The 26,666-nt window shown below is 44.7% G+C and overlaps 1 protein-coding gene across 5 annotated transcripts in view; it reads right to left on the minus strand.

Moving 5' to 3' along the window:
* Positions 1-542: 542 nt before the first annotated feature.
* The window catches only part of LOC143765032 (uncharacterized), a 35,770-nt gene continuing 9,646 nt past the window's right edge, over positions 543-26,666 (minus strand). For 4 of the 5 annotated variants that reach the window (XM_077251267.1, XM_077251266.1, XM_077251264.1 and 1 more), the window contains exons 3-7: positions 7,694-7,882; positions 7,485-7,608; positions 6,829-6,926; positions 6,627-6,732; positions 545-3,851 (exon numbers count right to left, since the gene is read on the minus strand). In XM_077251267.1, the coding sequence (XP_077107382.1) occupies positions 2,737-3,851; positions 6,627-6,732; positions 6,829-6,926; positions 7,485-7,608; positions 7,694-7,882 (1,632 nt within the window). In that variant the 3' untranslated portion in view covers positions 545-2,736. Of the gene's footprint in view, positions 3,852-6,626; positions 6,733-6,828; positions 6,927-7,484; positions 7,609-7,693; positions 7,883-26,666 lie in introns of all 5 variants that reach the window. The other variant, XM_077251265.1, reaches the window with a different exon arrangement.

Genomic DNA, 26,666 nt, shown 5'->3' on the forward strand with positions numbered 1-26,666 from the left:
CCCGTTTAATCGAAGCTGGTGGCGGCACTACCGTGTGCCGGCCTTTGGGTGTCACTGTAGCGACTGCGGCATTGATAATTATTGTTCCTGCCTGAGTGGGAGTAGTTATCGCGTCGCTGCAGCGTGCCCAATAGCCAGTACATAGCAGGCAGCCTGTCTGGCGACTAATTACCCAGGGTGCAGTACCTAATCTGACCTGAGAGTAAGGGGGGCGCCAGAGAGCTGCAAGTGTTAAGTGGAACTGTAAGTGGGATATACCTAAATCCCTGCAGTTCGTGGTATATTGAAGAGCAGTGGGATACCTAGAATAAGCCCCTGCTGTAAACTAAGAGGTCAATAGCCTCGTGTGTGTCTTTTTATCACATTGTGGAGTGGAGGGATAACGAAGATAAGCCCCTGCACATGTGATAGCCGTCTGTTGGCCTAAAGTCACCCCAATCCGTGACGTAGGGGGTGACAGTCACGGTGTGAATCGTGCCAAGAGCTGGGACATTGGGAAATATTATTTCACCTAGCTTCTTTAATCCCACAGCCAGACAAAAGATATGGTTAAACCATCCGGGTTTCTTTGGCTGCGGAGGATATAGCTGTAGAAGATGTAAACATTCTGAAACAACTCGCACATTCTCCAATTTCAATAACACCCAACAATTCAAAATTCAACAATATAGAAACTGCAACTCTTGCAATGTTGTATACATGATTAAGTGCACTGAATGCAATCTGATGTATATAGGTTGCACCATCCGCAATTTAAAAGGTCAGAATTACTGAACACAAAACGGACATTGTTTCTCTTTCCAGTTCACATTGCACCATTTCATACGCATCCAGGCATTATATTCATAGTCATCGAAGTACTGCTTCATTTAGGATTTCTGGAGTAGAACGCATTGCACATCCATTAAGAGGAGGAAACATCAAGAGACTTATAATGACCAGAGAGGCATTTTGGATTTTTTTATTTGGGAACATGCCATTCTTCAGGTCTGAATGGTCGCAAGGAACTTATGTTCCATTATTATTATTTTTTTCTCTCTTTTTGTGTCTAAGTATATTCACGTAATTACAGGATTTTATTTATTTAGCTTTTTCTCTTTTCTTTTCCATCCCCCTCTTCCTTTGTTGCACATGGAATTGTAATGTGATTAGCATGTTTGTCATGTGATTTCAGATCAGTCTTTTATTGGTAACATTTTGTATAAAAGTTGTATAGGACCTGCTCATGTATAGCTTGATAAAGAACGCCTCAAGCGTTTGAAACACGTAACTATATCTTGCCATGTGAACTTTGCCATTGCCATGGTTTTTTAAGAAGCATTTTCTAATACATTTTTGGTTTCAATGAAGCTGGAACACATCTCCTTTCTCTCACACGTTCTTACTCCCTTCTGTGATTGGCTGATGTCATCACCGACTCAGGCATTAGCCGCGCCTTGCACACGCGCCCGACATTACGCACCGCATCATTACATTTCTGGCTGAAGTAATAGATCTCTTTGGGACCCCCCCTTGGCCCTGGTACTTATACATGTGCCTCCAGTATTTATATGTTACTTCTCCCACCCACACCCCTCCTTAAACTTCATAAACTTCAGATTCCCCAGATGAAGCCTATACATAGACGCTGAAATGCAGGGAGACTTTGGGGGTCATTTACAGTAGGACCACTCATGGGCAGGAGTCTATGCCTGGGGCACGACAGGAGATATTAAGTTCAACTGATTACCTTCTCACCTTCCTCCAGCACGTTCGTCTATGGGCTACATCCGCTACTAAGGATATGGGTGAGACCTTTCTGTTTTTTTGTTTTACTTGCACCGTTGTCGTCATTGGCATTTTAATACTCATTGAACAGAATTCATGTATATATTTGCACCGCTTCATGTTAGCATTCCTACTTCTACACATTATGCGTGTGTGTGTTCATGAGCATGGCTCTGTTTACGATCATTTATTAAAGGGAAGGTTTTATTGGTACTCTCATTGCTTGATATATAGTAAAATGTACTTAATCGTGTCCTACACTGAGAATATGTCTCATTAGTTAAGTATTGGACGCTGCACTAAACCACATAACCAACTTCTAGAGTACCATGTTATCATAGGACTCAACTTATCGAGATGAACAACCCCTTTATAATCAATCCACAGGCTATATCAGGAGCTCTAAAATGGCCTGTTAGAATGGACCAGTATCTGCATATGCATACCACTGCTACATTCAATGTCTATTCGCCTTCTAAAGAGCTCTGTTCTCAAATTAGGACAAAGCTCTCTTTAAAACATTTTAAACATTAAAAGGGCTCTCTTAGCTAACTAATAAAGATATTCTGTTTACAAAAAGCATTTCCATTGTCTATGAGATGTTACAAACAAGATCAACCCCATTTAACAGAGCAGCAAAACCTGTCCATGGACAGGAGAGGGACTGCTGCTGGAAACCAAGCAGATGTTTTTGTAATCTTAGACAAAGATCTTCTGCCAAATTTTGCAGTATAAAGTCCAAGATCTTGAAGACTTCTAGGATTAGATAGGATGGAAGAATGATATATCTATACGGTGCCAGTTTTTATAGAAGAGCAATTATCTCCATCCATCGACTGTAGACCTCTATAGGGGGGTCTGTACCTGTTTGAAATTGCACTGTTTCTTGTTAAGAAAATATAATTAGCATTTCAGGGAATCCATATGATTAATTTTCAAGTAACGCTATAATGCCATCTGTTGCTGTTGTCATCTGTGATTTTCTTGATGCAGAATAAGTTCTGACAGTTGTGTAAAACATTTCCCACAGTCAGAACATGATAGCGGGTGCTCACCTAAATGAGTTTCCTGATGTTTGAGGAACATCGATCTCTTTGCAAACAGTTTACCACACAGTGGACATGAGAATTGCTTTTCCCCAGTGTGAACTGTCCAATGGTCTGAAAGACTTGATTTTCGTGTAAAACACTTCCCACATTCAGAACACACAAATGGCTTCTTTCCAGTGTGACTCCTTTCGTGATTAATGAGAGTAGATTTATGTTTAAAGCTGTTCCCACAAACAGAACAAGAGAAAGGCCTCTCTCCTTTATGAATAATTTGATGTTCAAAAAGACTTGATTTCCTACTAAAACACTTTCCACATTCTGGACAAGAGAATGGCTTCTCTCCAGTGTGGCGTCTTTGATGGTTAATGAGTACAGACTTCTGACTAAATCCTCTCCCACATTCTATGCACAAAAATGGCTTCTCCCCTGTGTGGATTCGCAAGTGTTTCTCAAGCTGTGATCTCAATGTACAGGGTTTATTGCATTCTGGACAAATAAAAATGTTCTTTCCCGTATGAAGTCTCTGGTGATTGCTTAGATGAGATTTCTGGGTAAAACATTTTCCACATTCCAAACAAGGAAATGATTTTACCCCTGTGTGACTTCTGTAATGTCTACTAAGTAGGGACTTCTGAGTAAAACATCTTCCACATTCCGAGCATTTAAAAGCATCCACACTTGTATGGGTTTGTTGGTGGTTTAGAAAGGTTGCTTTAGTTGAAAAACATTTTTTACACGAAGAACATGTGTATGACTTCTCTTCCAAGTGGATTTGCTGATGGTCATGAAATTGATCAATAGTAGAAAAATAATTCCCACATTTATGACAAGTGAAAATATTAAAGCTTTTATCAACTGAATGTGGGTTATGAGAAGATTCTGTGGGAAGGGGAGGATCAGAGGATTTTTCTACACTGTGACATACCGGGGAGCAATCTGAACTACACGTTTTTTTAAGTGTGTAATCTTGTGTTTCAAAGCTTGGAGAAAAAATGAGATGTTCCTCTGAACTAGTCCTTATCACGGTTCCATCTGCTGGGAGAACAATAAAAACAGTTCATAAGCATTAAAGTCTATATGACGTGATCAATACAAGAGTTCAACAACATTCATTTTAAAGAGAACCTCCAAAAATAAATATTTTATACACTGCTCAAAAAAAATAAAGGGAACACTAAAATCCCACATCCTAGCTATCACTGAATGAAATTTTTCAGTTGTAAATCTTTATTCATTACATAGTGGAATGTGTTGAGAACAATAAAACCTAAAAATGATCAATGTAAATCACAACTAATATCCCACGGAGGTCTGGAGTTGGAATGATGCTCAAAATCAAAGTGGAAAATGAAGTTACAGGCTGATCCAACTTCAGTGGAAATGCCTCAAGACAAGGAAATTATGCTCAGTAGTGTGTGTGGCCTCTACGTGCCTGTATGACCGCCCTACAATGCCTGGGCATGCTGCTGATGAGGTGGTAGATGGTCTCCTGAGAGATCTCCTCCCACACCTGGACTAAAGCATCCGCCAACTCCTGGACAGTCTGCGGTGCAACGTGACATTGGTGGATGGCGCGAGACATGATGTCCCAGATGTGTTCAATAGGATTCAGGTCTGGGGAACGGGCGGGCCAGTCCATAGCTTCAATGTCTTCATCTTGCAGGAACTGCTGACACACTCAAGCCACATGAGGTCTGGCATTGTCCTGCACTAGGGGGAACCCAGGGCCAACCGCACCAGCATATGGGCTCACAAGGGGTTTAAGGATCTCATCTCGGTACCTAATAGCAGTCAGGATACCTCTGGCAAGCACATGGAGGGCTGTGCGGCCCTCCAAAGAAATGCTACCCCACACCATTACTGACCCATTTCCAAACCGGTCATGCTGAAGGATGTTGAAGGCCGATCGCTCTCCATGGCGTCTCCATACTCTGTCACATGTGCTCAGTGTGAACCTGCTTTCATCTGTGAAGAGCACAGGGCGCCGGTGGCAAATTTGCCAATCCTGGTGTTCTGTGGCAAATGCAAAGTGTCCTGCACGGTGTTGGGCTGTGAGCACAACCCCCATCTGTGGACTTCGGGCACTCAGGCCATCCTCATGGAGTTGGTTTCTAACCGTTTGTGCAGACATATGCACATTTGTGGCCTACTGGAGGTCATTTTCCAGGGCTCTGGCAGTGCTCCTCCTGTTCCTCCTTGCACAAAGGCTGAGCTAGCGGTCCTGCTGCTGGGTTGTTGCCCTCCTACAGCCCCCTCCACATCTCCTGGTAGCGGCTCCAGCCTCTGGACAATACGCTGACAGACACCGCAAACCTTCTTGCCACAGCTCGCATTGATGTGCCATCCTAGATGAGCTGCACTACCTGAGCCACTTGTGTGGGTTGTATAGTCCGCCTCATGCTATCACGAGTGTGAAAGCACAACCAACATTCAAAAGTGACCAAAACATCAGCCAGAAAGCATTGGTACTGAGATGTGGTTTGTGGTCCCCAACTGCAGAACCACTCCTTTGAGTGTGTCTTGATAATTGCCAATAATTTCCCTCTGTTGTCTATTCCATTTGCACAACAGCATGTGAAACTGATTGTCAAACAGTGTTGCTTCCTAAGTGGACAGTTTAATTTCACATAAGTTTAATTTACTTGGAGTTATATTCTGTGGTTTAAGTGATCCCTTTATTTTTTTGAGCAGTGTACTTAGCCAGTCACATGGCGAAACTAGAGAGGGAAGGAAAACGACTTAACTCTTAAAGAACAAATTTTCTTAGAATAGTTTGCAGACTCCATATACAGAACCCTAAGTGTTAGAAGAGCAGAATCCCCACTCAAGTGACCCCATTTTGGAAATTATATTTATCTACAGGTGTAGTGACTATTTCACTCCACGGGTGTTTTCCAGAACCAAGAGTTGTGAATGTTGCCGAGTGAAAATTGCAAATCTGCCATTATAGTGCCCAGTACATTATGCCAAGCTTGTGCTTCTGGAGACAAACACACCTGTAAATTAGGCTGGCATGACAATTGGGCCCTCGCAATACGCCGATGGGAAGAGGCTCACTCTACCATCCTTCTGCAAGCCTCCTAAATGTTGTGATCAATATAGGCATTTAGGGGGTTAAACAGATGGGGGCGGTGCGGGCACCACTCCTGGCTGTGTTAAATGCCGGAACTTGGCCATCACCCAAACTGAGCTCCCAGCTGTGATCACGCAGGCACAGCTCCTTTGCGGCACATGATCGCCATAACGTACCTAAAAGTCATGGTGGAATAGGGGCTCTCGACCGATGACGTATAGGTACATCAACTGTTGTGAAGGGGAAAACAGCATTTACGCCTATTAGGGGGGATACAGATAAAAGAAAGCCCCTGTGTAAAAACAACATATGGGCCCTTAGCAGTCCAATATTTTATCGTAATACACAATTTCATCCGCTTTAGAAGTAGAAGTTGGTGTCCCCATCTCTTGGACCCCTTTGTGGCTGCACTGGTTGCAACAATGGTATGTCCGCCCCTGGAGCCCATATACCACATTATCATAACGCTGACAACAGTCCTGCTATTAGACCCAACCTTTGGTCTAATAGTAGGACTAAAATGGCAGTGAGGAGGCCACTGTTAGGACCCCCCCGCCAGGGTAATATGGAGACAATTGTACCTTAAATTGTCACTAGCTAAGACAGATGTGGCCTTTTCAGTATGGTAAAAATTAGAGGTCAAATTAATAGTTTTCATTTTTGGTTTGCTGTAGGACAGAGAATGTCAACAATAATTGCCATGGTACAGTACACAATGTTTACTAGCGATTACATACCTGCACTGACATTTGTAGAAATGTCCTCCTTTGCATAATACTGATTATCAGTCCAATTCGTCTCATTTTCTTCTGCTGTAGCATTAACATCACCAAGTTGTTTATCCTAACAGAGCAAAAATGGATAAAAGAATAAGAGTGAAGAACATCCTTACAAACCTCGTTATGTGGCGCCAATATTACATGTGATAACGCTATGTACCTGCTGATCTGCAGTGATAGTGGGATCTTCTTGCACATAACACTGGTAATACAATGGACTCGGACATCTCTCTGGAGAATTTCTTTTATCTGATTGATCTGAAAAAAAAAACCAAAAAAAAAAAACCAAAACACAGTGACAGCATACAATAGGAGGTAAAGTTAGGAGGACACCAACAAAACTATTCTTTTACAATCAACTAAAAGGGGTTGTCCACATTTGAGTACATTGTTTTTATGTTGAAATAAACGTATTTGGGTTGGAATTAATTTTTAAATTTGGGTTTAATAAAAAAAAAAATAAAAAATAAAAAATAATGAGCACAGATTACACTTTATAGGATCTTTGATTTGCTACACATTCAACATCAAAGTGGCCGGTGGTCATATAATAGCTAGAAATGAGCTCAGAAAAATACAGGTAAAAAAAAAGAAAAGAAAAAAAAAAAAAAGTTACATACTCTGCTGTCATAATGAGCTTACTAACAAATTCTCAGTTTACTCAATCTGCAGACAGCAAAATACAACACTAAGATTATTGAAGCAAAACAGTGCAACATTTTTAATGAAATCCAATTGCAAAACATTATTTTTAGCCAAAAATACATGCAGTTAAGCAAAAAAGAGGAAAAAAATGCCCCCAAAATCTCTTCTTACCTTTTGATGTTGGGGGCTTTTGGTCCTCCATCATGACATCCTTGTACAGATCTTTGTGTCCTTCTATATACTCCCACTCCTCCATGGAGAAATGGACAGTGACATCCTGACACCTTATAGGAACCTGACACACAATGATACAGTCATCATCCAGACACATCATCCCTTGTGTTACTGTATAATGCCCCAGTATTCCCAGCAGCGCTCACCTCTCCAGTCAGCAGCTCAATCATCTTGTTGGTGAGGTCCAGGATCTTCTGATCATTGTATCTCTCAGGTAACATGGGGTGAGGTGGAGACTCCATGATGGGGCTGTGGGTCCTGCTCCATACTTTGGTCTTAGGAATACTGCAGGCTGTCACAACTTCACCAGTAATCTTTTTAACTACTACGTATTCCTGCAAGTGTGAAAACAAGAATAATCACCACTAAACACAATGTGCAATGGATCTCGACTATTATTATTATTATTATTTATTGTTATAGCGCCATTTATTCCATGGCGCTTTACATGTGAGGAGGGGTATACATAATAAAAACAAGTACAATAATCTTAAACAATACAAGTCATAACTGGTACAGGAGGAGAGAGGACCCTGCCCGCGAAGGCTCACAATCTACAAGGGATGGGCTATGGTCGGCCTTGCGTATCTTTAGTAAAGATAAAAATGGACAAAAGATAAGTGTTGCGGACTATGATAGGGCTATATAAGCATAATAAATGCTATAATACAGGCAAATAACTAATTTTCTTAAAAAATGAGACTTATAGACACTAAAAGGTGTCCATATACTTCAAATAACTTATTATCCATCTATCTCAAATTCATTTTCCCAAGGAGCCACATGAAACCCTGACTGTTGAGCAAGGCAGAAGAAATTAATTCTGCTCATTATTATTATTTATAAAAGTGTATAATTCAGTATTGAGCAGAATTAAGTATGCTGAGCAGCAGCTACTGTTAAAGCATGTTACAATAGGGCTTCTTTTAACAGGTTCTCTTACCTGTAGAATCTAACCAACAAAATATAATCTGCTGTTTATAAATCATACTGTTCGATTATTCAGCCCATTTAATAAGTATAGATGTACCTTGATCAACAGTTTGGGGGCTCCACACAGTATGATCCTCACACAGCTCCCCCCCACACACACACACACAGTATGATGTTCACACAGCCAACCCACCCTCCTTCAACACGCATGATGTCTCCGCACACAAGTATGCTGTCCCCACAAAGCCCCACACACAGTACATCAAAGAAAAAAAAAAAGGCCCATTACAAAAATGTGAAGAATATGGGGGGAAATAATTTCATGTCCGTCGACTGCATCATATCCGGTCCAAGATTATAGACCTCCTTCAAAATGTGAAGAGGACAGTGCACTTGGCTGAGTGGTTCAGTTTCCAAAGCTCCAAGTCAAAAAACCCACAGCCCTAGCAGCCTAGCTGAGACCAAGGCCTTTCTGGCAGCCCAAGCTGCTTAACTGCTTCAAACCCCCCCTCCCACCCAAACGGATGGGAGCCGTAATTTCATAAGAAATTATATGTCCTAGCCAAATACCGGTTACATTTTCGAGATCTCGGGAATGGAAAGAACACCTGACGGGGTCTCAGCCCGTTGTAGCACCCAGGGGTGGGGTGATATGTAGAATGGCTAATAGAAGCCAGGAAGCAAAGCAGTGTTAGGTCTCAAAATCTAACGGCGGCCCGGTCAAATCCGATGGCACCAAAACCGCCTCCCTATGACTTTCTGTTGAGAAGTTAGGATCCATTTTGGAGTTTCAGCTTCCAGACCCAAAGGGAGGAAAACTAGGACCATCCCGGGGGCGGGACAGGGAGTTACCTACCAATAGATTTATTGCTAGTGCAAGGCAGTGGCTCACTGTTCCCTTCTAAGGGAGGTCACGCCATCATATCTTGTTTGAAAAATATGGAAACGGTTGACACCCCACACCTCCCATGTGGCTGTGCAGCACCACGGCCTAACATCCAACTGCTAACTGACTTTTGTAACATCTGCTCATACTTATTGTACTACCACCTGTATTTGCATATCTGATCATCGTATATGTGTATCCATGGTGTATATAGGGTTTTGTCTATTGTGCCCTTAAGGCGATTAAATATCCAATTTAACCTTGAGCTGCTCTTTTACCTCGATCCACGAATCCACACATGCTAAGGTCACATGCTACCTGGGCTGGCTTCTGGCCCAATATAATCCTGTTATCTATCCACGAATGCACACATTCATGTTCTCAGTTTAACCTCACATGCTACCAAGGCTGGTTTCTGACCCAATATAATCCAGTTAACAGACCGAGATTATATCTAACAAGGAACTGGTGGCAGTCCTACCAGGCTCTGTTTCTCTGGTGCTAGTGAAAGGAGTCTCTCAGCCAGTCAGGGTTGTGATCGAGTGTTGTGCAATGCCAGCAGTCGCGTGGGCCACCTTCTCTCACGGCCCATTCGGACAGGGGATGTGCCAAGCTGACATTACCTATTACAAAGGGGTGTGGAACGTCACATTGGTGGAAGTGGGGAGATTGTACCGTGTGACCCCTGACATATTAGTGATGTCAGGCAGAAAAGCGAGGTGCAGTTCTTCACAGACAAGTACATAACTTCCAATTTTTGAAGAGCAGAAAGAGGGACAAATTATGCGTCACACACAGTGCCTGCAGCAAATATTGGCCACAGCCCTAGCCACACTCCAAATCCACGAACATTTACTATTTCTTTCTCCCCAGACAGGCAAAGATGTCAGTAGGGTGGTGGTAATGAGGGACATTCAGCAGATGCCCGAGACTGCAGTGCATAGACCCAAATCTGAGACTGGCTGCTGTATCTAGGACAGTTTGAACAAGAAATGAGAGGATCGATTCAAGGGTCTCCGGATCCAGTGTGCAAGTCAGTGGTACCTGGCAACTGGAAGGAAGGCCGTGAATCTCTTACATTCCGGTGTACCCGGCACAGCCTTTGAATAGCCAGGGAAGTGCAACGTCATTTGTGCTTCATGGCCATCCTCATTTGGATTCTATAGATTAGTTTTCTGTCCATTCATTTACAGTCGGAGCAGCCAGAACTTTCTCATCTTTATGTAAGCTTCACTACACGACATCTGGATTTTTGGTATCTGTAACGCCACTGTGGAGACACATCATTGTAACTTAACTAACCACACGACTATTTTTAGCAAACCAATAAGAACAGACCATTATCTGTATGTTGACTTGAATTTATGTGTTAGTCAAGAAAACAGACTTTCGTTGTGTAAGCCTATAATATTGACATTTCATATAACATTGTGCTCTTATCCTTGATGACTAGTGATGTTTACTGATATGCTAATTATGCATTGTGTAGGCCAGACAGTTTGGGGTCTTCGAAAATAAGAGGAAAAACTATGCAAATAGATTAAATAATCAAGTAATGCTACTTGATCTCATCTCTAGGGTTGATCGAATAGCTTTGGATAAGTTCTTATCCGAATAGCTATAGCGCGTACCGAATAGCTGCATCGGTAACCTGGATACCTGGAGCGCTCCCGATAATCAGCTGTTTGGCTTCAAACCTGAATGTGTCGCAGCTGTGACAGGCACAACACATGCATGGAGAGCCCAACAAGCAGGATCTCCATGCATGTGTTTTGAATGTCACACAGCCGCGACATATCCAGCTGCGGAGCCAAACAGCTGATTATCGGGAGTGCTCCAGGTATCCAGGTTACCGATGCAGCTATTCGGTAAGAACACCAGACACCGCAGACACCAGTTCCTCCGCTGCCATAGCCCCAAACGGGACTCCTGCACTGATCCAGGGACCTTTACCCTTCACTCTGCTCCTACAGCCTAAAGGTTTGAAAAAGACCCTGTGGGTCGAAACGTTACCTACCTTGAAACACTGCGGTGATACTTTATTTTGGTGTTTGTAATAAAGAAAACCACGTTTGTTCAGTCAAAATCTTTGAAAATCTTTCTTTGAGTGCGACTGTTGTTATATATCAACACTGAATGAAGGACACTTGTTAAGTATAAAAAGAGGTTACACCATGCCTCAAGAGTGAGACAGCCAGAGATTTTGCCAAGATATCCAAACATGCAGGGGACCCTACAGGACTGCTGCCAATACATCATGGCAGCATCATGAAGGACACAGATCTATAGTTCTACAGGAAATAACATAGGGGACCTTGGCCACGGTTGGAAGAATACAGATTTGCTCCACTGACCATCGCTGAACCACTGATGTTTGGAGAAGCCTGGTTGTGACCCTCGGGTCAACTGGCCTTGTACCTCAATGGACTGTCATCTTCCTAAGCTTGTCATTACCTCCTCTCTGTGTGCATGCTGCAGGTGGGGTTGTCGACCCTGGGAGCTCTGAAGTAACAGCTGCCATTATCCCAGCGAGTCAGCCGAAGGGTGAGACTTTGTAATATGCACCATCTTGGGGTATTTTGCTTGGACTGTTCTACTGTTATCTGCCTGTTTTGTGGTTTAATAAAGCATCGCCATACTGTTTTACACTCACCCTGTGTTGTCTGAGGAGCGTTATGCCCACGTTAAAGGGAGAGAGGGCGTTCGGCGGGACGATCCCTGGCCAATGCGGTTTCGGTTAGCGGACCTCCACAGCAGTGTTCACACAAAGCGTAAATACTGTTTGTTTTCTGCAGCTGTCCACACCAAATTACTCAATAACAATCTTCTCTGATTTTTGCTGCTTTTTTATGCCTTTACTGCCTTGTTTGATGCGCTTTTGGTGCAGAGGTGAAGCCGCGTTTTTAATTTTTTTTTATAGTACAGAAAAGTTTTAATTCTGCACCGGCGCAGTTGTAACTATCATTGTGTATAGAGATCCTATAGCTGCTTTTTTTTTCTACACACAGATAGCTGCTACTGCTGGCGAGGCAGGCGTCATTTTCAAATTGCCTTTTTTTTTGTCCTCGCTCAATTAAATCAGCAAAAGGTATTAAGTGCAAGGTAAACATGCGATTATGCTGCAGAGCAGGTGCAATGGCTGGCACCTGCCTGCTGAAGAGTTTTTTGTCTCTCTTCAGTATGTTAGGTATTAACCCCTTCATGACCCAGCCTATTTTGGCCTTAATGACCTTGCCGTTTTTTGCAATTCTGACCAGTGTCCCTTTATGAGGTAATAACTCAGGAACGCTTCAACGGATCCTAGCGATTCTGAGATTGTTTTTTCGTGACATATTGGGCTTCATGTTAGTGGTAAATTTAGGTCGATAATTTCTGCGTTTATTTGTGAAAAAAATGGAAATTTGGTGAAAATTTTGCAATTTTCACATTTTGAATTTTTATTCTGTTAAACCAGAGAGTTATGTGACACAAAATAGTTAATAAATAACATTTCCCACATGTCTACTTTACATCAGCACAATTTTGGAAACAACATTTTTTTTTGCTAGGAAGTTATAAGGGTTAAAATTTGACCAGTGATTTCTCATTTTTACAACAAAATTTACAAAACCATTTTTTTTAGGGACCACCTCACATTTGAAGTCAATTTGAGGGTTCTATATGGCTGAAAATACCCAAAAGTGACACCATTCTAAAAACTGCACCCATCAAGGTGCTCAAAATCACATTCAAGAAGTTTATTAACCCTTCATGTGTTTCACAGCAGCAGAAGCAACATGGAAGGAAAAAATGAACATTTAACTTTTTAGTCACAAAAATGATCTTTTAGCAACAATTTTTTTATTTTCCCAAGGGTAAAAGGAGAAACTGGACCACGAAAGTTGTTGTCCAGTTTGTTCTGAGTACGCTGATACCTCATATGTGGGGGTAAACCACTGTTTGGGCGCACGGCAGAACTCAGAAGGGAAGGAGCGCCATTTGACTTTTTGAATGAAAAATTGGCTCCAATCTTTAGCGGACACCATGTCGCGTTTGGAGAGCCCCCGTGTGCCTAAACATTGGAGCTCCCCCACAAGTGACCCCATTTTGGAAACTAGACGCCCCAAGGAACTTATCTAGATGCATAGTGAGCACTTTGAACCCTCAGGTGCTTCACAAATTGATCCGTAAAAATGAAAAAGTACTTTTTTTTTTTTTTCACAAAAAAATTCTTTTAGCCTCAATTTTTTAATTTTCACATGGGCGACAGGATAAAATGGATCCTAAAATTTGTTGGGCAATTTCTCCTGAGTACGCCGATACCTCATATGTGGGGGTAAACCACTGTTTGGGCGCATGGCAAGGCTCGGAAGGGAAGGCGCGCCATTTGACTTTTTGAATGGAAAATGAGCTCCAATCGTTAGCGGACACCATGTCGCGTTTGGAGAGCCCGTGTGCCTAAACATTGGAGCTCCCCCACAAGTGACCCCATTTTGGAAACTAGACCCCCCAAGGAACTTATCTAGATGCAGTGAGCACTTTAAACCAACAAGTGCTTCACAGAAGTTTATAACGCAGAGCCGTGAAAATAATAAATACTTTTTCTTCCTCAAAAAAAATTTTTTTAGTCCTGATTTTTTTATTTTCCCAAGGGTAACAGGAGAAATTTGACCCCAAGAGTTGTTGTCCAGTTTCTCCTGAGTACGCTGATACCCCATATGTGGGGGTAAACCACTGTTTGGGCACACGTCGGGGTTCGGAAGGGAAGTAGTGACGTTTTGAAATGCAGACTTTGATGGAATGGTCTGCGGGCGTCACGTTGCATTTGCAGAGCCCCTGATGTGCCTAAACAGTAGAAACCCCCCCACAAGTGACCCCATTTTGGAAACTAAACCCCCAAGGGAACTTATCTAGATGTGTGGTGAGCACTTTGAACCCCCAAGTGCTTCACAGAAGTTTATAACGCAGAGCCGTGAAAATAAAAAATCATTTTTCTTTCCTCAAAAATAATTTTTTAGCCCGCAATTTTTTATTTTCCCAAGGGTTACAGGAGAAATTGGACCCCAAAAGTTGTTGATCAGTTTCTCCTGAGTACGCTGGTACCCCATATGTGGGGGTAAACCACTGTTTGGGCACACGTCGGGGCTCGGAAGGGAGAGAGCACCATTTTACTTTTTCAACGCAAGATTGGCTGGAATCAATGGTGGCGCCGTGTCGCGTTTGGAGACCCCCTGATGTGCCTAAAAAGTGGAAACCCCTCAATTCTAACTCCAACACTAACCCCAACACACCCCTAACTCTAATCCCAACCCTAACCACAACCCTAACCCCAACACACCCCTAACCCTAGTCTTACCCCTAATTCCAACCCTAACCCTAAGGCTATGTGCTCACGTTGCGGATTTGTGTGGATTTTTCCGCAGTTTTTGAAAAATCTGCAGGTAAAACGCACTGCGCTTTACCTGCTGATTTACCGCGGATTTCCAGTGTTTTTTGTGTGGATTTCACTTGCGGATTCCTATTATGGAGCAGGTGTAAAACGCTGCGGAATTGCACAAAGAATTGACATGCTGCGGAAAATACAACGCAGCGTTTCCGCGCTGTATTTTCCGCACCATGGGCACAGCGGATTTGGTTTTCCATAGGTTTACGTGGTACTGTAAACGTGATGGAAAACTGATACGAATCCGCAGCGACCAATCCGCTGCGGATCCGCAGCCAAATCCGCACCGTGTGCACATAGCCTAATTCTAACCCTAATTCCAACCCTAACCCTAATTCTAACCCTAACCCTAATTCTAACCCTAATTCTAACCCTAGCCCTAAGTGCAACCCTAGCCCTAAGTGCAACCCTAGCCCTAAGTGCAACCCTAGCCCTAAGTGCAACCCTAGCCCTAAGTGCAACCCTAGCCCTAAGTGCAACCCTAGCCCTAAGTGCAACCCTAGCCCTAAGTGCAACCCTAGCCCTAAGTGCAACCCTAGCCCTAAGTGCAACCCTAAGTGCAACCCTACCCATTAACCCTACCCCTAACGGAAAAACAATAAAAATAAATTATATTTTCTATATTTTATTATGGGGGTGATAAAAGGGGGGGGGGATTTATTTACTATTTTTTTTATTTTGATCGCTGTGATAGAACTTATCACAGTGACCAAAATGTGCAGGAACGAATCTGCCGGCTGGCAGATTCGGCGGGCGCACTGCGCATGCGCCCGCCATTTTCCAAGACGGCGGCGCCCATGAAGAAGACGGCCAGACACCGGGAGGGACATCGGAGCTAGGTAAGTATGGGGGGGTGGGATTGGAACACGGGGGGGGGGAATCGGAGGACCTGGGGAGCGAACAGGAGGACCGGGGGAGCCGACAGGAGAGAGGAGGGGAGCGGAACGGAGATCGGGGCAAAAAGGACGACTGGGGAGGTGATCGGTGGGGTGGGGTGGGGGCAGATCGGGGTCTCCAGCCATGGCAGATGCTATTGCAGCATCGGCCATGGCTGGATTGTAATATTTCACCATTTTCATAGGTGAAATATTACAAATCGCTCTGATTGGCAGTTTCACTTTCAACAGCCAATCAGAGCGATCGTAGCTACGGGGGGGGGTGAAGCCACCCCCCCTGGGCTGAAGTACCACTCCCCCTGTCTCTGCAGATCGGGTAAAATGGGAGTTAACCCTTTCACCCGATCTGCAGGGACGCGATCATTCTGTGACACAGCATATGCGTCACAGGTCGGATTGGCACCGACTTTCATGACGCATACGCTGTGTCACAGGTCGGGAAGGGGTTAATTATGCAAACTAGGGGGCAGGTCAGTGAGGGATCAGTGACCTGTCAGCAGTCAGCATTATGAATATATATTCAGAGCACCACATACCCCAGCCCCGCCTTTGGCTAGGTTCACATTGCGTTAGGGCAATCCGTTTAACAGATCCATTTGTAAGCAGCACTAACGCAATGTAACGGACAGGTTAACACACCCATAGACTTCCATTAGTGTAACGGATCCTAACGCATGTCAAAATCGGCATACGTTTGCAATGGTCCGTTAGTTTGTGACGCACCTTCCAATGCGGACTACCACGTTTTTGGGTCTGGTATGACGAACGCACAGTGAACGAAAGCATTCGTTCTGCCATAGAACTCTATTGCAAACGCAGGCGGACGCAATTCAACCAATTTGTACAAATTTTAGCCCTGCGTTGGATTGCGTTCATAAGGGCTTGCGTTGAACTAACTTTATTGACAGTGTCAACGCATACAAACGGATACTTCCGGAACAGACAGCATAAATGACCTAACGCAGCCACATGCATTAACGCGATGGCAAAAATACACCACAAAGACAATTTTGGGCTCATTTTTAGCACATCCATTTAACAGATCCGTTAAACGGATTGCCCTAACGCAATGTGAACCAAGCCTTAGGGCATGAGAATCTAACTACAAATTGAAAATAAAGATCAAACAACAACCACAAGATGGATTTCACCACCCAGTTATCATTTTAATCAGTACAACGGTGCCGACCTGACTGTGTATACGTTACTCTGCACAATCCCGCTGACAGGTACCCTTTAACACCTTAAGCCCCGAGGGTGGTTTGCACGTTAATGACCGGGCCAATTTTTACAATTTTGACCACTGTCCCTTTATGAGGTTATAACTCTGGAACGCTTCAACGGATCCCGGTGATTCTGACATTGTTTTCTCGAGACATATTGTACTTCATGATAGTGGTAAAATTTCTTTGATATTACCTGCGTTTATTTGTGAAAAAAAAAAACACGGAAATTTGGCGAACATTTAAAAAATTTCGCAATTTTCCAACTTTGAATTGAGATATGTCAGACAAAATACTTAAAGGGCCACTGTCACCCCCTCCAGCCGTTATAAACTAAAAGAGCCACCTTGTGCAGCAGTAATGCTGCAGTCTAACAAGGTGGCTCTTTTAGTTTTTGATTCATTTATTACCTCAATAAAGCGTTTTAAAAATTGGCCACACATACCAGATATTGTACCAGGAGGCGGTCCGAAGCGTCCTGTATGAATCCCCCAACTGCCGTCACTCTTCTCTTCAGGGCCGATGGTACCCACCCCCTTCGCGTTGTTGCTTCTTAAATCCGGCGCCTGCGCTGTGCGTGCCTGCCTGGGGCCTGCGCAGTGTTCTTTGTCAGTCACATCTCAGATGCCGGGTGCCTGACTGCGCCCTGTTACTGAATCCCCGCCCCGCACTGTGTTATTCATTATGCACAGTGCGGGGCTGGGGTTCCTGGGAAGGCGGGGGGAGCGTCAGAGATGGGAGAGCGTTCGAGATGGGGGAGCGCCTGAACAGCGCAGTGCGCATGCCCAGGAATGCCAGCCCCGCACTGTGCATAATGAATAACACAGTGCGGGGCGGGGATTCAGTAACAGGGCGGCCGCACTGCCCGCACAGGCGCAGTCAGGCACCCGGCATCTGAGATGTGACTGACAAAGAACACTGCGCAGGCCCCAGGCAGGCACGCACAGCGCAGGCGCCAGATTTAAGAAGCAACAACGCGAAGGGGGCGGGTACCATCGGCCCTGAAGAGAAGAGTGACGGCAGTTGGGGGGATTCATACAGGACGCTTCGGACTGCCTCCTGGTACAATATCTGGTATGTGTGGCCAATTTTTAAAACGCTTTATTGAGGTAATAAATGAATCAAAAACTAAAAGAGCCACCTTGTTAGACTGCAGCATTACTGCTGCACAAGGTGGCTCTTTTAGTTTATAACGGCTGGAGGGGGGTGACAGTGGCCCTTTAATAAGTAACATTTCCCACATGTCTACTTTACATCAATTTTGGAATCAAAATTTTTTTTTGTTAGGGAGTTATAAGGGTTAAAAGATGACGAGCAATTTCTCATTTTTACACCACTGGTGCTCAAAACCACATTCAAGAAGTTTATTAACCCTTCAGGTGTTTCACAGGAATTTTTGGAATGTTAAAAAAAAAAAAAAAAAAAAAAATGATAATTACTTACCGGTAATTTGATTTTCCAGAACCATGACAGCACTGTACGCGAGAGATGGCATCCGCCCCCAGGAACAGGAAACCTGCAGCAGAGATAAAAGAATAGGGTGGCACCTCTCTCCTCAGTTTGTTTCAGAGTATGGAAGATGACCGCCTTGTTAGTACACACTGGTATATTATATTCATTTCGTATAGCTCCTTATCAGTTTCTATAAATATATCCCTTTATATATTTATTTATATGTAATAAAAGTTTTTTTTGTTTTTTTTTTTGTGAATCACACAACCATCACCAAGATAGGGCGGGAATTAATGTGGTGCTGTCATGGTTCTGGAAAATCAAATTACTGGTAAGTAATTATCATTTTTTCCCTTCACCATGACAGCACCGTACGTGAGAGGAAGAAATAGAAAGACTCCTAGGGTGGGACAACAGCAGATAGTACCTTTCTCCCGAAAGACAAGTTTGATAGACCTAAGTCTAGCCTATAATGTCGGAAGAAGGTGGATGGTGAAGACCATACTGCCGCTCTACAAATCTGTTCCACCAAAGCGTTTGCCCTTTCCACCCAGGATGTGGCAACAGCACGCGTGGAGTGAGCCGTAACACCCTGTGGGGGAACTTGGCCAGAAGAGGAATATGAAAGTGAAATAGCCGTACGCAACCACCGTGCAATAGTTGCCTTTGAGGCCTTTTTTCCCCGGTTTGTCCCCTGGAAGGTGACAAAAAGGGCTGATGACTGACGCCAAGATTTTGTGGCTTCTATGTACTGAAGCAGGCAGCGTCTGATATCAAGACAAGGGAAGGTTTGTTCTCCCTGGGATTTTGGTTGGGGACAAAATGAGGGCAAAATTATTTCCTGGTCTCTATGAAATTTTGAGTTGACCTTTGGAAGGAAGGCCGGGTCGGTTTGTCATCCTGAAAGGTAGTGTAACCCCCTTACACTACCTTTCAGGATGACGTTCACCGAAATAGCTTGCAGCTCGCAGGTACGTCGGGCTGAAGTTAAGGCAACCAGGAGGACCGTTGTCAGGGTTAAAGCTTTTATTGAAATGGAAACGAGAGGCTCAAAGGGGGAAACAGGGCATTTAAAACTAAATTTAGATCCCAGGGAGCCACCTCAGGTAAAAATTTTGAGGGTCTGGATGTAAAGGAGGCTCGGATGAGCCTATAGACCCAAGGGTGATCAGCAAGTTTTTGATCAAACAGTTCACCCAGGGCGGAGACTTGCACCTTTAAGGTGCTAGTAGATAGCCCCCTCTCTAACCCTTTTTGAAGAAATTCTAGAATTTCTTTTACCGGAATTTCTTGGCTTGATTCGGACAATTGTTGCCCCGAAATTCCAGGAATTTCTGCCAGATTTTCTGGTATTTTTCTGATGTGACCTTTTTCCTGCTAGCGAGCAATGTGGTCACCAAGGGGTTTGAGAATCCTTTTGCTAATAGGAGCCCCCTCTCAAGTTCCAGGCGGTGAGATGGAGCCTGTGTACTTGGGGGTGTTGTACTGGTTCCTGGTGTAGGAGATCCGGAGCATCCAGAAGGATCCACGGGTCCGAGATAGACATGCATCTGAGCCACGTGAACCATGCCCTTTTTGGTCAAAAGGGAGCTATAAGGATTACTCGTGCCTTGTCTTCCCGAATTTTCTTGAGGACTATCGGGATTAACGGTATCGGGGGAAATGCGTATGCTAGATGAAAGTTCCATCGGTACAGAAGCGCATCCACTCCCTCCGGGTTTTCTCTTGGGTTCAGAGAATAGAACTTTCTCACCTACCGATTTTCTTTTGTGGCAAACAAGTCTATTTCTGGAATGCCCCAGCTGGCACAGATTTTCCCAAATATTCCCTGGTTCAGGGACCACGCTCATTGATGTAATATGTGACGGCTTAAGAAATTGGCTATTTGATTCTCTGACCCTCTTCAGTATGTTCCTGCTAAGGAAAGAAGGTTGTTCTCGGCCCATATGAACAGTTCTTTGGCCTCTGCCATAAGGGATGCTGACCTTGTGCCCCCTTGCTGATTTATATAAGCTATCGCTGTGTTGTTGTCGGACAATACTACCACGTCTTCCGTGTATCTTTTCTCCTGTGTGTAGAAGTGCTTGCCTCACCACCGTCCGTTCTTTTACATTACATTAAATGGCTGCCCACTCTCCCTAGTCCCACAAGCTCGCTGCCTCGGGGTAATCCTTGACGTTGATCTCTCCTTCAAACCACATATCCAAGCCCTTTCCACTTCCTGCCGACTTCAACTCAAAAATATTTCACGGATCCATACATTCCTCAACCAAGAATCTGCAAAAACCCTAGTCCATGCCCTCATCATCTCCCACCTTGACTACTGCAACCTCCTGCTCTGTGGCCTCCCCTCTAACACTCTCGCACCCCTCCAATCTATTCTAAACTCTGCTGCCCGACTAATCCACCTGTCCCCCCGCTATTCCCCGGCCTCTCCCCTCTGTCAATCCCTTCACTGGCTCCCCATTGCTCAGAGACTCCAGTACAAAACCCTAAACATGACGTACAAAGCCATCCACAACCTGTCTCCTCCTTACATCTGTGACCTCGTCTCCCGGTACTTTCCTACACGCAACCTCCGATCCTCACAAGATCTCCTTCTCTACTCCCATCTTATCTCCTCTTCCCACAATCGTATACAAGATTTCTCTCGTGTATCACCCCTACTCTGGGACCCTCTACCACAACACATCAGACTCTCGCTTACCATCGAAACCTTCTAAAAGAGCCTGAAGACCCACCTCTTCCGACAAGCCTACAGCCTGCAGTAACCACCGATCGACCAAACCGATGCATGAGCAGCTCTATCCTCACCTACTGTATTTTCACCCATCCCTTGTAGATTGTGAGCCTTCGCGGGCAGGGTCCTCTCTCCTCCTGTACTAGTTATGACTTGTATTGTTTAAGATTATTATACTTGTTTTTATTATGTATACCCCTCCTTACATGTAAAGCGCCATGGAATATATGGCTCTATAACAATAATAATAATAATTTGAAGATGCTGCTCTCATTGAGGCCTCCCGTTGACCTTGTAGGACCTGATCCTCCAGGTGTGCTCCCCACCCCCACGGGCTCGCATCGGTAGTTAGGATCACTGGATTCCGCACGGACCAAGGCACTGCGTTGCTTAAATTTTCCGTTCTCAGCCACCATTGTAATGAGTCTTGAACTTTTGAAGATAGAAGAATTTTCCGATTCAAGTTGTATGGATTCTTCGTTTGCTCGGATAGTACCTGCCACTGTAATTCCCTCGTGTGGCTTTGTGCCAACCGGGTCACCGAAATTGTTGCCGTTAGGACACCTAAGAGCAACATTGCATTCCGTAGTGAAATGGGCCGTCTTAGTTGGAACAGTTGTATCTTCTGTTGAATAGCCTGGATTTTCCTCTGCGGGAGGACACATTCCTGCTTGACCGAATCCATTAGAATCCCCAGGAATTCTTGAGTTTGAGCTGGGATCAGTCTTGATTTCTTTAAGTTTATATCCCAGCCTAGTTTGGTCAGTACCTCCAGTACTCTGGCGACTGCTTTTTCGCAATTTTCTTTGCTGTTTGCTACTACCAGAAAATCGTCCAGGTAAGGTACCAGTATTATGTCTTCCTTTCTGATGAAAGATGCTACTTCGGAAATGATTTTTGTAAATATATGGGGAGCTATAGTTCGAAGGCATTGATATTGCAGATGGGTGGGAATTTTTGCAATGTTTACCACTAGTCTTAGGTATTGTTGGTGTTGGCCAGCAATTGGCACATGGTAGTAAGCATCTGTTAGATCTATTACTGCCATGTAACATCCCAGGTCGAACACTTTTATTGCCGTTCTTAGAGTCTCCATTTTGAAACTCTCTACTTGAATATAGCGGTTTAGTGCTTTCAAGTTGAAAATTGTTCTTAGCGAGCCGTCTGGTTTTGGCGTAAGGAACAAGGTACTGTAGAAACCTTTTCCTATCTCCTGGTGGGGTACTCTTATTAGGACTTCTTTTTGTATGAGGAGATGGACCTCTCTAGCATGGCCTGATTTTTTCCCACCACCTGGGTTATTATCATGTGATTTGGCGGGGGGGGGGCGGAGAATTTGAACCTTAAGGTACTGTCACACTCTGCAACTTTCCAACGATCACGACCAGCGATACGACCTGGCCGTGATCGTTGGAAAGTCGTTGTGTGGTCGCTGGAGAGCTGTCACACAGACAGCGACCAACGATGCCGAGGTCCCGGGTAACCAGGGTAAACATCGGGTTACTAAGCGCAGGGCCGCGCTTAGTAACCCGATGTTTACCCTGGTTACCAGAGTAAAAGTAAAAAAAAAAAAAAAACGTACATACTTACATTCCGGTGTCCTTCAGGTCCCTTGCAGTCTGCTTCCCGCTCTGACTGAGTGCCGCCGTAAAGTGAAAGCAGATCACAGCGGTGACGTCACCGCTGTGATCTGCTCTTACTTTCCGGCCAGCAGTCAGTCAGAGCGGGAAGTAGACTGCAAGGGACCTGAAGGACACCGGAATGTAAGTATGTACGGTTTTTTTTTTTTTACTTTTACGCTGGTAACCACGGTAAACATCGGGTTACTAAGCGCGGCCCTGCGCTTAGTAACCCGATGTTTACCCTGGTTACAAGCGAACGCATCGCTGGATCGCTGTCACACACAACGATCCAGCGATGACAGCGGGAGATCCAGCGACGAAATAAAGTTTCAAACGATCTGCTACGACGTACGATTCTCAGCGGGGTCCCTGATCGCAGTAGCGTGTCAGACACAGCGATATCGTATGGATATCGCTGGAACGTCACGGGTCGTAGCGATCAAAGTGCCACTGTGTGACAGTACCCTTAGGCCTTCCGATACTAAGCTGGTTACCCATTGAGAAGCAGGTAATGCTGCCCAGTGGTGGACGAACAATCAGAGCCTTCCCCCCCCCCACTGGGATCTTGGCGTCATTGATGTTTGGGGTCAGGTTTGGGGGGAGGCTTATTGAAGAGGAATCCTCTCTCTTTCCAAGGTCTGCCCCGTACTGATCTATCGTCTGAACGGCCACGGCCTCCTCTGTATCCGTACCCACGAAAGGATGAACGAGCGGTCTCCCATTGGCACCTAGGAAAGAAAGGAGGCAGAAAACGTTTTTTTCTTATCCGATGCTTTCTCTAGGATCTTATCTAAGGCTTTACCAAAGAGATATTGTCCTTCACAGGGTACCCCACAGAGTTTAACCTTAGATTGGAAGTCAGCCGTCCAATTTTTCATCCATAATGCTCTACGTCCTGAGTTGGATAAAGCACACGCACGGGCGGCACTTCTGACAGAATCAATCGAAGCATCCGCTAGGAATCTTACTGCGCCCTGCAGGGAGGGTAATGCTTCAAGTAGTCTCTCTCTCGGGCATTTGTTTTTAATCTGGTCACTCAGTTACTCCAACCACTTAACCATAGCATGTGCTGTGCAAGTGGCGGCCACCCCGGGTTTAATTAAATCACCATGTCGCTGCCTCCCAAGCAGATTTCAGGAAAGCATCCGCTTTCTTGTCAAGAGGTTTTTTTAGGGCTCCCATGTCCTCAAATGGTAACGCTACTCCCTTAGAGGTACTAGCAATGGCTGCATCCAATTTAGGAGTCTTTTCCCACTTTTCACAGACCTCTTCAACAAAGGGATATTTTGCGCTTCAATGCCTGAGGGACAGATATCTTTTTATTGGGTTTTTCCACTCTTGATTACATTTAAGATATTATCATGGAAAGGAAAAAATTTACGCTTTTTCCCCTCCAAATTGCTGAACATAGTGTCCTGAATTGATCGCGGCTCTTTAGGAGTTTCTACCCCCATGTTCCCCCTAACAAGTTTGAGCAGTTTCCCGATATCTTCAGATTGAAAATAAGGGTGGCCATACTCCTCATCCGAGGAGTCCAGATCTGAGGCATCAGAAGGGGTTAATTCTCCCGGTTCTTCTCCTGAATCTATATCAGACCCTTGTACACTTGTTGGGGGAGACGGGACTCATTTTGCATGTTGTTTAAACTGTTCTTTAACAGTTGTTTTAACTTCCTCCCGTATAAATCGATTTTATATTTTATAATAGAGAAGAAGACTCTTCTGCCACCGTTTTATCAATACAGGGCTGGCAGATTTTCTTGCTGTACAGTCTAGGGAGTGTTTCTTTGCACAGCGCACAAACCCTATTCTTCTGTTTGGAGGTAGCCTTCCTTCCCTAAAAGACAGTGTAAAGGACATCAGAATGTGTGATTCGCCTTACAAAGACACTCACCCCTCCAGGATCCTGGGTACCCCAGTAGCTTGTGCCTCTTCACTCATCCTGGGTGCAGGTACCGCTGGTGTGTCAGGATCTGCTGGCTCAGCCATTTTAGCAGAAAATTCCGCGTTCACTCCTTATGATATGGTGGGAGCGGTGTGCGCGCCTCTGGAGCAACTTTCACCTGGAAGCGTCCAGCACCCCGGCGTGTCACGTCACTCCCGTGCGACCGGAAGTCGTCACCTTCCAATTCGGCGCCAGCGTCAGTTTAGGACACGCCCCTTTCTCCCCCCGGACCAGCCTCCTGCCCAGAGCGGCCGCCGGGGAGTCCAGGGGGGGGGGGGGGGGATGGGGGATGAGGCGCAGCACACAGCAGCCCTTCGCCCTGACAGCACCGTACAAGATGCTGCAAGTACGGCCGTCCCCCCCGTGGACCTCAGCCTCCAGACCGGCAATCATCAGAGGGAGATCCCTCTGGAGGTAAGAGCTCTGCTGCAGGCATCCACCTGCAGGAGCAGGAAACCAGAACTGAGGAGAGAGGTGCCGCCCCATTCTTTTATCTCTGCTGCAGGTTTCCTGTTCCTGGGGGTGGATGCCATCTCTCACGTACGGTGCTGTCATGGTGAAGGGAAAAAATGAACATTTAAAAAATTTTTCACCAAAAAATTTACTTCAGCTCCAATTTGTTTTATTTTACCAAGGGTAACAGGGGAAAATGGACCCCAAAAGTTGTTGTACAGTTTGTCCTGAGTACCCAGATACCCCATATGTTGGGGTAAACCACTGTTTGGGCGCATGGCAGAGCTCGGAAGGGAAGGAGCGCCATTTGACTTTTCAATGCAAAATTGGCTGGAATTGAGATGGGACGCCATGTTGCGTTTAGAGAGCCCCTGATGTGCCTAAACATTGAAACCCCCCACAAGTGACACCATTTTGGAAACTAGACCCCCCCAAGGAACTTATCTAGATGTGTTGTGAGAACTTTGAACCCCCAAGTGTTTCACTACAGTTAATAACGCAAAGCCGTGAAAATAAAAAATAATTTTTTTCCCACAAAAATTACCTTTAACACCCAGTTATGTATTTTCCCAAGGGTAACAGGAGAAATTGGTCCCCAAAAGTTGTTGTGCAACTTGTCCTAAGTACGCTGATACCCCATATGTGGGGGGGTGGAACCACTGTTTGGGCGCATGGCAGAGCTCGGAAGGGAAGGAACGCCATTTGGAATGCAGACATAGATGGAGTGGTCTGCAGGCGTCACGTTGCATTTGCAGAGCCCCTGATGTACCTAAACAGTAGAAACCCCCCACAAGTGACCCCATACTAGAACCTAGACCCCCCCCAAGGAACTTATCTAGATGTGTTGTGAGAACTTTGAACCCCCTAGTATTTCACTACAGTTTATAACGCAGAGCCGTGAAAATAAAAAAACATTTTTGTCACACAAAAATGTTTTTTTAGCCCCCCAAATTTTTATTTTCCCAAGGGTAACAAGAGAAATTGGTTCCCAGAAGTTGTTGTTCAATTTGTCCTGAGTACGCTGATACTTCATATGTTTGGGGTAAACCCCTGTTTGGGCGCACGGGAGAGCTCGGAAGGGAAGGAGCACGGTTTTACTTTTTCAACGCAGAATTGGCTGGAATAGAGATCGGACGCCATGTCGCGTTGGAAGAGCCCCTGATGTGCCTGAACAGTGGAAACCACCAATTATAACTGAAATCCTAACCCAAACACACCCCTAATCCCAATCCCAACCGTAAATGTAATCCAAACCCTAACCCTAGCCCCAACCCCAACCCTAATGGGAAAATGGAAATAAATACATTTTTTTATTTTTCCCTAACTAAGGGGGTAATGAAGGGGGGTTTGATTTACTTTTATAGCTGTTTTTTTAGCTGATTTTTATGATTGGCAGCTGTCACACACTAAAAGACGCTTTTTATTGCAAAAAATATTTTTATGCGTTACCACATTTTGAGAGCTATAATTTTTCCATATTTTGGTCCACAGAGTCATGTGAGGTCTTGTTTTTTGCGGGATGAGTTGATGTTTTTATTGGTAACATTT

The sequence above is a fragment of the Ranitomeya variabilis genome, chromosome 4, assembly GCF_051348905.1.
Source record: "Ranitomeya variabilis isolate aRanVar5 chromosome 4, aRanVar5.hap1, whole genome shotgun sequence".
In the NCBI taxonomy this organism is placed as follows: domain Eukaryota; kingdom Metazoa; phylum Chordata; class Amphibia; order Anura; family Dendrobatidae; genus Ranitomeya; species Ranitomeya variabilis.